The 14,216-nt window shown below is 45.9% G+C and overlaps 1 protein-coding gene across 1 annotated transcript; it reads right to left on the minus strand.

Moving 5' to 3' along the window:
• Window positions 1-11,195, minus strand: LOC129327746 (E3 ubiquitin-protein ligase TRIM39-like). Its single transcript, XM_054976505.1, has 7 exons — window positions 10,779-11,195; window positions 9,606-9,701; window positions 7,342-7,572; window positions 5,677-5,699; window positions 4,467-4,522; window positions 1,962-1,994; window positions 1-518 (listed from the first exon to the last, which is right to left on the minus strand). Exons 1-7 carry the CDS (start codon window positions 11,193-11,195, stop codon window positions 1-3), a joined length of 1,374 nt encoding a protein of 457 aa, XP_054832480.1.
• Between the last annotated feature and the right edge of the window lie 3,021 nt (window positions 11,196-14,216).

Genomic DNA, 14,216 nt, shown 5'->3' on the forward strand with positions numbered 1-14,216 from the left:
TTAGATGGAGATGCTGAGATGGGCCTCTCCCTTCAGCCAGAAGAAAGGGTGGAGGGTCTCTCTGAGGAAGGAGGCTTTAGTGAAAGCAAAGAGTTTTGTTGCAGTGTCAGCATCATAAAATGTCACTTGGCCCCCAGCATAGTTCAGGGAGACACGGATCCTCTTGACCGCTCCACTCAGCCGCAGAGGAGGGGAATGCGGGACGCTGACAGGCCTGTAGTGTTCTGCCATCTTCCCCAAAGCAAAGATCCCTTCTTCAGTATTCAAAGGGAAAAAGCCCTTCCTCTTCACAGAGTGAGTGGCAACCCCCACTGCCCATTCCTCCTTGCACCCCACGTGGACCACCCAGAAGTGCCGGCCTGCTGTGAACTCCTGGCGCCCCATTATGCAAAAACGTTTCTCAAATCTTTTGGGTGACTCAGGCACGTCTTGAGCCTTCTCTGCCCACCTCAAGCTTTTACCATTGCAAGACAGGACCAGTTGGGGATGAGCCGATTCTGCATCCAAAGTCACATTGACTGGGGAGAAGAGGGGAAAAAACAGGCAGTGGGGCAAGGAGAACAACTCAGGTCTTGACACCAGGTATAACACTGAAAACATTTAGCACATACATCATGGTTACGTGTTCAAGGCATTTCACACACATCCAGATAAAGCTTGTAAAGCAGGCCCTGCAAAGTGGGTCACAGTATTATCATTCTCTCGTTGCAGATGGGAGGGAGGTGAAGCAGGAGTGTGGCCATCTTGAGAACGCCTGGCTAAGGGGCAGGGTTGCCAATTCTGGCATAGGTAATTCCTAGATATGAGGGGTGGTGCCTTGGCAGACAGAATTTGGGGATGTATTAGGGATGCCAGGCCTCTGCTATGGCAGGAGACCTCCCAGCAAACCCTAAAATTGCCCTTTGATGCTTCAAGAAGGGGAAAAATGGAGGGGGGGGGTGCACAGCTGTTGCAGTGGTTTTTCCAGAAGTGATGCCATGATGCCCCCCAAATCCTTCTGGGGTGCCAGGCAGCAACCTGGCATCCTTAGGAGGGATTACACCTAGCTTCTATGGTATAACAGAGTTTGCCCTTGAAAGCTGCCATTTGCAGCCATGGGGATCAGAAGTAATTCTGGGAGAATGCCAGGCCCTGCCTGGAAGCTGGCAACCCTACGAAGGTGGCATTTGAACTGGGGCCTTCCTGGCTCACACTCTTAGCCAGCTCTGACGACGGACATTACAATGCAACATCAATCCGTGTAGGACTGGGGTGCTCATTCTCTCTCCTAGACTTTCCCCCAAATTGAAGTTGAGTGTTGGCCTGAAGCTAGCAACACAGAAAACAAGCCTGCAAAACAATGACGTACAGTTAAGGAAAGAGGGCAGATGCACAGGGCAGCTTTTGGGGATAGGGGCCTTTTATCGGCTGCAGTTCTGAACTGGACCGTGGGTTCACTAAGGGCCAAACAGTGACAGTGGCCACGGGTCTATCGTGTGGCTGCCATACCAATTTTAAAAGCAGTTGTAGTTCTTTAGAAGTTGCCGCAGGGCCACGATCCATGCACGTGGTATGGCAGGCCTAGGAGCTCTTGTGCCGCCTCCCCCCCCCCAGTGCCTTTTCAGCAATAGGGGAGGGAGCATTTTGGCACCTGAAAAGGCACGGGGGTAACAGCTCCTGGGGCTGTCGCACGTGTGATCCAGATTGGGGCCCCATGGCCATTTTTAAAGAACTACAGATGCTTTTAAAATGGCTGTGGCGACCACTGGGTGGTCCCATGGCCACTGTCACTTGTAATCTGGCCCCAAGAGTGAATCTAGAGAAGGTTGGAGCTTCTTCCCCGCACTGTCTTGGCTCACTATTCATTCATCAGTACCTCTTTAATTCCAGAGCTGCAGGACAGAATCATTGGATATCAACGAAATTACAATCCACCAGCCCCCTATCCCCACTTTGGTTCTCTATCCGTCCCAGAATCCTACCTTCCCGCGGCCAATACCCCTCTTGCAGAACATCTGAAGAAGAGAACAGAATAAGGATTAATTTAAGAAATTTGTTTAAGAAGTTATTATTTCAAGCGAAGAAATAAGCACAAGCTGAAGAGGTTCAGAGATTTTCAACATGCCTGCCATTAAATATCCAAGTTGCATCTTTTCCCACTGTTGAAAAAAATCCACTGCATTTGTGGAGGATATTAGATTTAGGGCCCTTCTAGATCATGGCCTAGACATACACATATCAGTTCCATGTGAAGGGCACCGAGTGACCCACAGTGTGGGGGGAAAGAGGGTAGGGCGGCCCCTGAAAGCCTGCTGTTTTAGGCAGAGGCCCCTGAAGGCCAGGCCTGCTGTTTTAGGCAGAGACCTTCAGGGGCCAACCAGCCAACCTCCCCACCCCCTCCCCACAATTCCATGTGAAATTGAACAGGAGGGGAATTTGGGAGGGAATGGAACCCCCACACACACACTTCCCCTCCTCTTGTCCCTTCCCACACTGTTTTGCCAGTTCTCTCCCACCCCATCATCCACCCTTCCCAATCAACTTTTTCTCCGATTCCTCACCCACTAGAGTTGCCAGGTCCAGGTTTGGAAATTCCTGGAGATTTGAGGGGTGGAGTTGGAGCCTGGAGAGGGCAGGGTTTGAGGAGGGGAGGGGCCTCAGAATGGTATATTGCCATAGAGTCCACCCTCCAAAGCAGCCATTTTCTCTGTCAGAGACAAGCTACAAGAGACGAATTACACGAGAAGGAGCACATGAAGGGAGTCACAATGTTAGCCGGGAAGCTGAGTTTTAAAAGAGATCAGAAGGCTTTGCTAATTTCCCCTCTCTACAGCGCCTGGAGATCGCTACTCAGAGGGTTTGTGAATTTCCTCTTTGCCTCCCAAAGGCTCCATCAGTTTCACCTCCCCTTCTCTGAGGCAAAGAGGAAATAAACAAACCCTCTGAGCAGGGATCTCCCTGGCTCTGTAGAGAGGGGAACTTGACAAAGCCTTCCGATCTCTTTTAAAACTCAACTTCCTGGCTAACATTGAGACTCCCTTCATGTGTTCTTCCTCATGTAATTCATTACTTGTAGCTTAGCTCGCACCTGGAGATCAGTTGTAATTCTGGGAGATCTCCAGCCACCACCTGGAGGCTGGCAGCCCTATCACCCACCCATTTTTTCATCTCCCCAGACAATTATCCCTCCCTACACTTTTCTTTCACCTCACCGTTTCTCTTCCTATCATCCATTTTCCAGAAATCATCAAAACAACCCTGAGTTCCAGACACAGATCTGGGGGCGGTTTTAGTCTCATTTTCACTTTCCATGTTTTTTCTGCAAACCCACCCTTTGTAGCTGCGTTTACAGAAACCCACCCTTTGTAGCTGGGTTTACAGAAACACACTAGAGCCTTCTGCTACTGCCCCCACACCATTTGCACAGGGGGCATATCTGGCTATTCGATATAGGAAGCTAATACAATATTTCCACTGTCCCCCTTACCTTTGAAATGCTTTGCTGCACCTTCCACAAGGACATTTCTATCATGCATCTCCCAAACGCCCCATTTCAGGTCAAGTGGAATAGCCTCAGGAGCTTTAAACTTCTGTCTTTTCTCAAACCTGAAAAGAAGCAATTGATACTAGATGACCATCCAGAACTCCCAGGAAAAAAACAAGAAAAGGAAGGAAGAACAAGCCTTGCTCAACGTCGCCCCTCAAAGTCAGCTTGGAGATTCCAGCTGCTGTAGAACTTCGCAGCTTGTTTACTCTCAGGAGCTAGGTGGATCATACATATTATTTCCATTCTGCAGTCACTCCACTGGCCATCCATCCATTACCAGTCTCAATTCAAAGTTTTGACTATCACATACAAAGCCCTTCATGGCCTTGGCCCTTCATATCTGCAGACCACCTCTCCCCCTATGCTCCATCACAGCAGCTTCAATCATCTGAATAGGACCTTCTGCAGATACCACCCTCCAGTTGGACAAAATCTACAGCTGCCCATATACACACACTCTCTGTGGTGGCCCCCAATTTACGAAATGGCCTGTCTGAGATGGACAAGAAAGGTTCCACTATCCTGGCTTTCTGCAAACTATGCAAAACTGAATTATTCAGTTGGACTTTTTCACTCAGGTAATAGGGCTATGCTATAAGAAATGGCTTAGTTAAATCCCTTGGAGAAGGGACAGAAACTGTAAACTATTCTACTGGGTACTGTCTGTTGATGTAGATATGTTCCTTCTGCATCATTAAAGATGTCACGATTAATAACACGCTTTGTTTCAACTTTGCTTTGTTTTAAAGGTGCTACTGGACTCTTTTCGATTTGTTTCAACAGTGTTTATGCCGCTTTTTAAAACGTCTACAACCCAGACTCTATTGTATTTGTTTACTGAAGGTCCTAGCTGCTGATCTTATTGACTTGCACTATGTAATTCATCTTCAGTCTCAGCGAGAAAGGTGGACTGTAAATAAAATTAAATCCATCCACCCACCCTTTGGCTCTAGCAACACCCACAAATCCTGCTCCCCTGTCCTCTCAAAGCGGGTCCTAGAGGAGGAAGGAAAGTGTGACACTCAAGAGCTTCTTATCACTCTTCAAGGACAGTTAGGAGAAAGGGCCAGATCTGGAGAAAGTCACAAGGAGTGAGGTACGCCTTCCCTGGATCCTGTTGTCCTAAAGTTGTCAGGTAGAGGGTGGAACAATTGTGTACCCTCTCAAGTAGATATTCTCTAGACAGCCATTTGCATCACAGATTAGACTGGGCCAGTTCTAAGGAGAAAACGGGAAGACAACAGAAAGTTCCAGTGCCACAGGCAGATTCAGAGACAGCGGGTTGCTGCCTGGGAAGCAGAAACTGAGAGCCAAGCTACAAGTGATGCCCGACACAGGTTGAACACGTGTCAGATTACCTCAAGTTTTGATGGGAAATGTAGGTGTCCTGGTCTTACAGCTTAATTGAAGTTTACAGAACCCCTCCCCCCCACACACACCCCTAGTGGAAGGAAAGGGGGGCACCTGGCAAGAGCCCAATGCCTGCACTCCCCTCCCGACCTCATGTTCTCCCTCTCATAGACTGCTGCTCTGTAAACTTCAATTAAATGGAGAGCCAAGCTTCAAGAACAGGATGCCTACATTTCCCATCAAAACTTGAGGGAAACTGACAAGTGTCCAACCTGTGTCCGGCGTCACTTGTAGCTTGGCTCTGAGGTTACTCTCATGTCAGGGACCGGAGAGTTCAACCTACTCTGAACTACATGGATCTGCCCAGAACAGAATCAACCACCTACCGGGAAATGTTGTGACAAGTTTTAGACATTGCTGTAGATTCTTCTTTTTGGCTGGAAGAGAAAAAGCTGCAAAACGCCTTTTCCATAGATGAAGGGTCATTATCCAGGATGCCTCTAATACCCAATGCCCAAATTTACTGTTCTGGAGTTTCACTGACAAATTGCATTTTATAATATTTTCCAGCAGGTTTGGATGGTGTGAAATCCAACAGTACTTCCAACAATCAGAGGGCCAATCCTTTCCTTCTTCCCCACATGCCCGCCTTGAGCCTATTCACAGCTTTTCCCAACTCCAGGTGGAAGTGGCTGTTATCTGTACAATCCTTTGAGATTTCTACAGCTCGATACAGAAAGTTGGCCTTACAGTCATGTTTACTTTCCTAGACACAACATAAGAAACTGGGTTTTACTTACCTTTCCAAGGTCTTTTCAGCATCCTGGAAAGAGAAAGGAAGTTCAGTGCCTATCCCAGGTTGCCCTGACACCACCAAACACTTGAATGTTGCTGCTGTGGTGCAGCTCAGACAACATCCTATGGCTCAGCAATAGTGCATCTGCTTTGCATACAGAAGGTTCTGAGTTCAATCCCAGTTATCTCCAGTCAAAAAGTTTAAGCAATAAGTAAAGACCACAGCCCGAGACCCTGGAGAGCCACTGTCAGTCTGAGTGGACAACAGTGGATGAAGGATCTAGATCCTCATTAAGCACAAGCAAGTTAGCTTGTGAACCTAGAATTCACCCTGCAGACAATCATTCATATCATGGTTTGCCCTTATAAAAAGGCTGGTTTCATTATCTTGTTGGCAGAGTGCCTGTGCAGCAATAACAACACTGAACTGACTAACAAAGCTTTATTTCAAGATGGGTCGCTGTGTTAGTCTGTAGCAGTAGAAAAGAGTCCAGTAGCACCTATAAGACTAACAAAATTTGTCATAGGGTATGAGTTTTCATGAGCCATAGCTCAGATACCTGAAGAAGTGAGCTGTGGCTTACGAAAGCTCAGGGCTTTTTTTCTGAGAAAAGAGGTAGTGGAACTCAGTGGGTTGTCAGCACAGGGGCCAACTCTTGGTGGGAGGTGGTGCCCTGGTACCACAAGTGCGTGTGCAAAATGCACGCATGCTCCCAGGGCCAATGACGTCACTTTCCGTAAGCTGGAACAAGGGGGGAGTTTTTAAAAGTTTGAATCACCCATGGCGAAAATGGTCACATGGCTGGTGGCCCCGCCCCCTGATCTCCAGACAGAGGGGAGTTTAGATTGCCCTCTGCACTGGGGCACTGAGGGTAATCTAAACTCCCCTCTGTCTGAAGATCAGGGGGCGGGGCCACCAGCCATGTGACCATTTTCAAGAGGTTCCAGAACTCCGTTCCACCACGTTCCAGCTGAAAAACAGCCCTGCAAAAGCTCATACCCTACCACTAATTTTGTTAGTCTTACAGGTGCTACAGAACTCTGGCTCTTTTCTAAAGTTTTATTTATGGAACTACCAAACAAACAAAATGGGACTGAAGAAAAATAAATCTGCTTGCTAGCCGAGAGAAAGTGTGGAGAGTTCCAGTAGAAGAGCCTAAGAGGAGCATTCTGCAGGAAGACAAGGAAAAGCCCCATTTGAAAGTACCTTTTGAAAAAACATTTCTGCTACCACCTTGTTTAATTAGAACTTGCTGCAGGATCTTGCTACACTTCAGAGAGAGGGGTGCTAAGGAACAAGCCAGCACGTCTGTCCTGACATTACACAAAGCCAAAGTTACAACAAACAACAAACACAAAGCCACTTTCTAGCTGTGGTTTCAGATCCTGGTTAGATGCACTGTAACCAGCGTGCCTAAGTTCAAGCAATCACATTATATTCACATTCACTTCATTAAGCTACGGGCTTGCATGACGTCCAGGCTGAGCCACTGGGTCCAACTGCTGGCAGCAATACCCTCTACAGGCCAGGCCAGCAATGCAAAGGATTCTGAATGAACTGCCTATGCGGCCTCCTTCACTTCTGGGATGGGCGGTTAACTAAGGAGGGGTATGCAAGTCTGGGCTGTCGCTTTCTCCTGGTGGCCAACAGAAACAGGCCCCGGTCTCACCTGCAAGAGTTCATTGTCCGGCTGCAGGCTTTTTTCCTCCAGCTGCCGGATGATGTTCTGAAGAGTGAAGAGATCCGCAGAGAGTTTGCTCAAGTGCTCGTTCCTTTTATTCACAACCTCTCTGGCCACCGCTTGTATCTGGACCAGCAGGAAGTTTTCTTGATCCGCCAGGAAGTGGTGCAATTGCTTGAACTCCGCCATTGTTTTTTGCTTCTCTTTTTCTGTATGTTTCTGCAGCAAACAGAAGGGCAGGAGAGAGAGCACAGGTCACGGCCAGGAAAGGAGGCCATCGTTGCAGAGTCGGGATGTAAAAGAGGTGTTCCTTACACAGGGCGGCAGTTGCTTGGACCCGCCTGTGAGGGGGCATTACTTTTAAACAATTACATGGCAATTAAAACCTCTCTGAATTAAAGCAACACAGTAGCCGCTAAAGCACAGTGCTGCTTGAAATATTCCCCTAAAACACTCAATCCTTGCAAGGCACCGGGCTCATTCCGAGGGGGAACACACCGGAACACAGTTCTGGCAGTTCCCCGAAGAGGTCACATGTCAGGTGGCCCTGCCCACCTGACTCTCAGCCATTTTGGGCCCGCTTCAGCCTGGATTGGGGCTGAAACAGCCCGGATCGGACCTCTGACAGGTGGTGGATCACTCTCCCACTCAGCAGTGGCCCGATCCTGACCATTTTGGGCCCCCGTTTCAGCCATTTTCAGCTCCTTTTTGCCATTTTGGGCCCAATTTCGGCCCTGAATGGCCAGGATCGGGTCCAAAACAGCCAGGATAGGTGATGTCAGGGTGTGTGGCACATCCAAATCAGTTATGCTAATGACACACTTCAGGTGATGCCAAGGGGCATGGCATATGCTAATGAGATATGCTAATGAGTTATGCTAATGAGTTCCTCCAGTTCTTTTTCTACAAAATGACCCCTGGCGAGGCATATCCCTGCAGTTCTAAGGGAAATAACTGAGATTCATTTATTTGTTCCAGATTCAAACTGAAGCCCTGATTATTGGCTGGAAAATGGAGGGTCTTTGACCCTGGAACATATACATAAGCCTCAATATCTCCCCAAGTTAGGGAGCTGTGCCCTGCAAAGATTGAATGTTTTAAGGGAACATTCAGTTACCAAGCAACACTGATTTAATAATAACAACAACAAGATTCAATTTATATACCACCCTTCAGGACAACTCATAGCGGTTTACAAAGTGTGTCATTATTATCCCCACAACAACACTCACCTTGTGAGTTAGGTGAGGCTGAGAGAGCTCTGAGAGAGCTGTGACTGACCCAAGGTCACCCAGCTGGCTTCAAGGGGAGGAGTGGGGAATCAAACCCAGCTCTCCAGAGTCCTGCCGCTCTTAACCATGACACCAAACTGGCTTCAGGGGTTAATGCATTGCTTTAAGCTAGTCAAAGAGGTTTTAATCACCATGTAAATTTAAAGTAATGCTTCCTTCAAATCATACCATGTACATGAATAGCAATCCTTACAATAACTTCATAAGGTAGGCCACTATGACCTTATTAAAGATAAAGGCTCAGCTCAGAGGCAGTCGCTTGCTTAAGGTCATTATGCAAATTTAAAGCTGAAGTCCAGTTTGAAACAGACTCCCAGCTGATTGCTCAAACGCATAGCCAGTACCTCTCTTCAGTCAGACACAGAAACGCATCTTACCAAAGAGCAGATGATCGTTTTAAAGGGTGACTAATATGGTACCTATCCTCATCTTACCTCTCTCTTAAATAAAGACATGCATTTAATTATTGAGGAAACCTGCAGAATGTGTTTGACCAGAAGGGACAGCAAAGACAAAGAAACCTCAGATGCACACAATCTTGGAGCCAATACCCCACAGGCATGTAACTTTCAGCTATCATAAGAGACTCAGCTAAAGGGGCCAAGGGAAACTGAGCTGCCCTCTGCTCTCACTCCCCCTCCCTTTCCTTGAAATATTTAGGTAAACAGTCTGGAATGTACCATCATAGCCCATGTATGTAGCTATGTCCCAGCAGTTGACAGCCAACGATACAAGTCAGGAACAGCACAAGAAATAGCACAGTTATATCACTTGTGCATTAAAGGGAGGGGAGAACAAGAGGTATTCATGTCTCACTTCTTGTTTAGCTGAAGAACAGGATTTCCAGAAGATATTCATCTTTGAGTGAGATTTTGTGGTCCCCTTGAGGGAGACTGGTTTTCTCTCCATACCCACCCATCTCAAAGTTCACTCAGTCAATTCTTTGAAACAGACACCTACCATCAACTCTTCACTGTCCCGTATGGCACTTATCTTATGTGCCAGAATCTCCTTCTTCTCATTCTTCAGGATCTCAATACAGCTAAGAAAACGATCCTGAAAAGAAAGAAAACGTACATAGATCTATGTTTGTTAAATTCTGGTGGCCTGTAGGCAAAAGAACAGTGTAAGTCAAGGTTAGTTTTAGTTTCATATCTTCTATTTTCTTCCTCAAGATCTCCTACCTACTCCACAATTTTTTTCTCACTCCTCTGTCAGGATCCAAAGAACCTCACTCAAGGTCACCCTCTGAGCTTCATTATTGTGTGGGAATTTAAACTCATGGCTTCTAGAACATGGACCAAAACCATGGACCATTACAACACACCAGTGCAGCAGTCTGTGCAATTCCTTAATCCCATACAGACAACTTTTCTTTCCCTCACAGAAAGCCAACTGCAAACATTCCAACATCTTTGTTCCTTGAGCTGATGGAATGGTCTGCCAAGCACCAAGACAGCAGAGGAAAGTCAGAATTAACTCTTTCTTCTGGGGAAGAAGTGCTGTGCTGTGTAGTGGTTAGAGTATCAAACTAACATTTGGGAAACCCAGGTTCAAACACCACTTTAAAAAAAAAGCTTTTTTGGGTGGACCAGTCACTCTCATTCTAACCTACCTCACAGCATTGTTATGAAGATAAATACAGAGAGGGGCACAAAAAATTTAAGTTGCTCTGAGAAAAATAGACTGAATAAAAATGGATGGGTAGGCAAGCTATTTAATTTTTGTTTTTAAAAAAGACAAGGGGAGGACTTGTTCCTGGAATAGCCAACATACAAAGCTTTCAGGGCAGATAGACAAGAAAATCTTTGTCTATGAATAAGCAAAGGATACATGGCTGTGACACAACACATGTGAGGAACACACTGCTCCAGCTTCACTGACCAGCAAAACAATTTGAAATGCCTCATTTTCCTGTTCCATACAAGATCTTTTTGATTTATCCCCAAGATTCACAAAAAAATGGGGACTAGGCCACCCAGTTGTATCACTGCTCCCAGATACCCACATGCTAAAGAGAGGGGAAATCCACGCCTACGCTTTTCCTCACTCAGTACTCCTCCTCCTCAACCAATATCCCGCTTTTCCTAACCAGCCTCATTTTAACTCATTGTCAGAAGGATCAGTTCCTACCTTGTACTCCTGGGCAGCTTCTTCCAAAGGAACCGTGTGGTGACCTCTGTGCTTCTCAGTTCCCTCACACGCTAAGCACACAGAGACTTGGTCTTCCTTACAAAAAAGAACTTTGGATGGCTCTGGGTGCTTCCCGCAGTTATTATCTCTGCTCTCTTCTTTCCCCTGGTTATTCAGCTGCTTGAGGATCTCAACTACATTGGCCAATGGCCTGTTTGGCCTGCAGTTCTTTGTCGTAACAGCCTTCCTACACTGCGGGCAAGCAGTGTTGGCGGGAAACTCATTCCAGCAGCGAGTGATGCAGTTGCGACAGAAATTGTGCCCGCAGTCCAGGACAACTGGATCAGTGTAATACTCCAAGCAGATGGAGCAAGTAGCTTCCTCCTGAAGCTTCTTCCTGAGAAGGTCCGTAGCCATGGGTCAAACAAGAGAGGTTAATATCACTGCCTGGAACATCAGTAGCTCTCGACAGCAGAGGTTACCAGGATTGGCTGGAGAGGAACTGCTTCTACCAGTCTTGGAGATAAGAAAGAGAAATTGGGTGACATTATACTCTTAGGGTTGCCAGCTCCAGGTTGGGACATTCCTTGTACTTGTATATATGACTCGTATCTTTGATTAATTTTCACATATGCTGTTTATTCAATTGTATTGTCATTACTATAAGCATATATATCATATGTTCATAATTTTTTTGGTATTGTAGTTGCAGCCTCCAGGTAGCAGCTGGAGATCTCCCGGAATTACTATTGGTTTCCAGGCCACAGAGATCAGTTGACCTGGAGAAAATGGCTACTTTTGAGGGTGGACTCTAGGGAATTATGCCATGCCAAGGTCCTTTCCCTCCCCAAACCCCACTTTCTCCTGGTTTCTCCAGGTTTCACCCCCCAGATCTTCAGGAATTTCCCAACTTGGAGCTGGCAACCCTACCTGGGGATTGGCCTCAAGAGGGGTATGATGCCCACCATCCAAACTGATCAGTGTAGTTTGGAGATTAGTTGAAATTCTGGGTGATCTCCAGGCCCCATCTGGAGTTTGGCAAACTGTACTTGAAGTCCCCAGAGGAAACTCTGCTTATGCAGCCTTTCCCTATTCACCATGTATTATGCATATTGAAGGTATAACACAGCTGAATTCATTTAATCAAGACATAGTAACAGTTACTAAAAACAGGTTTTGTTTCTGCACTGACACCAATTAAGAGTAAAAAGCCCCTCACAATCGTATTCTCTACAATCCAAAATGATAACACACCTAGGATGTACTGTATTCACTGGTAAGATACTCCGATCTACTGAAGGAATAAAAGAACTAGCCTTATTGACATTTTTGGCTACCTGCAGGAAGTACTGCTACTCATGCAGGTTAACACACAATGGCAACATCAAGAAAAACTTGGGGAAAAAACCTGGGGTTGACCATGCAGACAATTCACAGCCAGTTCAAACTGCAACCCTACAAAAGAGATTACTCTCATTCAGAATAGCTACAGCAGTAAAATCAAGCAACTACCCACCAAATCTCAGAAGAAACCTCTTTGCAACTAAGCACCCTCTGCTCTCATTAGATATATAGCCCTCCCACAGCCTTCTGGCCACGCCCTTCTAAAAACACTGAACTACAGTTTCCAAGAGGCAGTACCCCATCTTTTCTTGGCAGAGTTTCTGAACAGCCTCATGGGAATTGTAGTCTCATAGGCAATTATTGCTTCTTTGCATTAAGCAGGGACCACTACTCGGATGGTGGAGTGGGGTAATTCCAGTTGGAGAAGATTCATAATGTGTATATTATGTGCTCTCAAGCCATTTTGGATTTATGGCAACCCTGTGAATTAATGATCTCCAAAATGTCCTATCATTCATAACCTTGCTCAACTCTTGCAAACTGAAGGCCAGGGCTTCCATTATTGAGTCAATCCATGCTGCATTGAGTCTTTTCCTACTACCTTCAACTTTTCTTAGCATTATTATTTTTTCCAGTGAGTCTTGTCTTCTCATGATGTGACCAAAGCACAATAGTTTAGTCATAGTAATACCTGTGCCTGCTTGGACCTTCCCTTTTACCTTCCAGGAATGCATCTTCTATTCCTTTAGAAAAACTAGTGTAGCAGAAATTAGTTAAGAGGAGAGTGTTATTATGAGGCCACCTCCTGGTGAGATAGGCTTTTGGGTCAGTTTCAGGTGCAGAAATTGCAGGAGACAGAAATCAGGGGCTGCTTCTTGGTACCTATAGACCGTGTTTCCAAAAGAGTCAAAATTTTGCCAGGTTTATTAAACCAAAAGAAAAATATAGACAAGCATGATTTATTTAGGCCCTTATACATTATTTTTTCCCCCATGGGGACCCAAAATGGCTTAGAGCACCCCATTTTCTCCATTTTATCCTCAAAATGAGCTTGTAAGATAGGTTAAGCAGAAAGAAAGAGAGTTGGCCCCGTTTCCATGACAGAATGAAGATAAAAAGTTGGTTCTGCTGTACTATAGTGGTTAAGTGGCTGGGCTATGAATTAACATTCTGCCAGCTCTAATCCCACTACTGTCACAATCTTAGCAGGTGGTTGTAGATAAGCTATTCGTCTCAGCCTCAATTCCCCAACTCTTTTTTGGGGGGTGGGGGGGACAATAATAGCAACAACATTTTTCACTACTCTGTGTGTGTCAGTAATCTGTCCAGAAGAGAGGTATATAAGCACTGTTGTTGTTGTTGTTGTTGTTATTGGCCCTCCAGAATCCTCATCTAATACTTTAGCTATTATACCATTGCAGTGCATACAGTAGGGATCCCAAGTCCCCCATTAGGGGCAGTGAATCCCCTGCTACCACCACAACTCACCTGGCTGGCAGGGGGGGAGGCAGAAATAGGCCTCCTTTTTTAGTTAATTTCTGCTGTGTTGTGTTTAACAGGTTATTTGGTTGGTGTTTACCTAGAGTCCCAAACTCAATTGCAGATGTGCACAAAATCAGGATTTCATTTGCTACTGAATCACCAAAGAACTTCCTGCTAAATCTAGGACCTTCGCTTCCATTTTATTCCCCAAATTGTGAGAATTGTGCTGGATTGGTCTGAAGTCCTTCCAGTAGATGTTTACTCTGCCTTCAATAGGGACCGGATACCACTGGACTGTTAAATGCTGAGGGAGATCCCAGGGCAATTTGTGTCTCCTGAAGTGGTATGGTCAAAGAATGGCTGGGCCTAATGACATTTCTAAATACGTAGCTCGGAGTGTTATTTCAGCCATTTTGCTGCAGCTGGAATTTCCCCCCAAAATGTCCTGTCCCTTTAATAGAGGCTTAATGTATGGAAATGAGCAGGTGAAGCTTTTAATGGCATAGAGGATAAATAACATCACCTGGTATTTACCACAGATTGAGCTGATATTAAAGGGATAGCTAGATGTACCATTTTAAAAGATGGCAACCTTGCTGCCAGTCTGAGCCT

The sequence above is a fragment of the Eublepharis macularius genome, chromosome 4, assembly GCF_028583425.1.
Source record: "Eublepharis macularius isolate TG4126 chromosome 4, MPM_Emac_v1.0, whole genome shotgun sequence".
NCBI classification, from domain to species: Eukaryota; Metazoa; Chordata; class Lepidosauria; order Squamata; family Eublepharidae; genus Eublepharis; species Eublepharis macularius.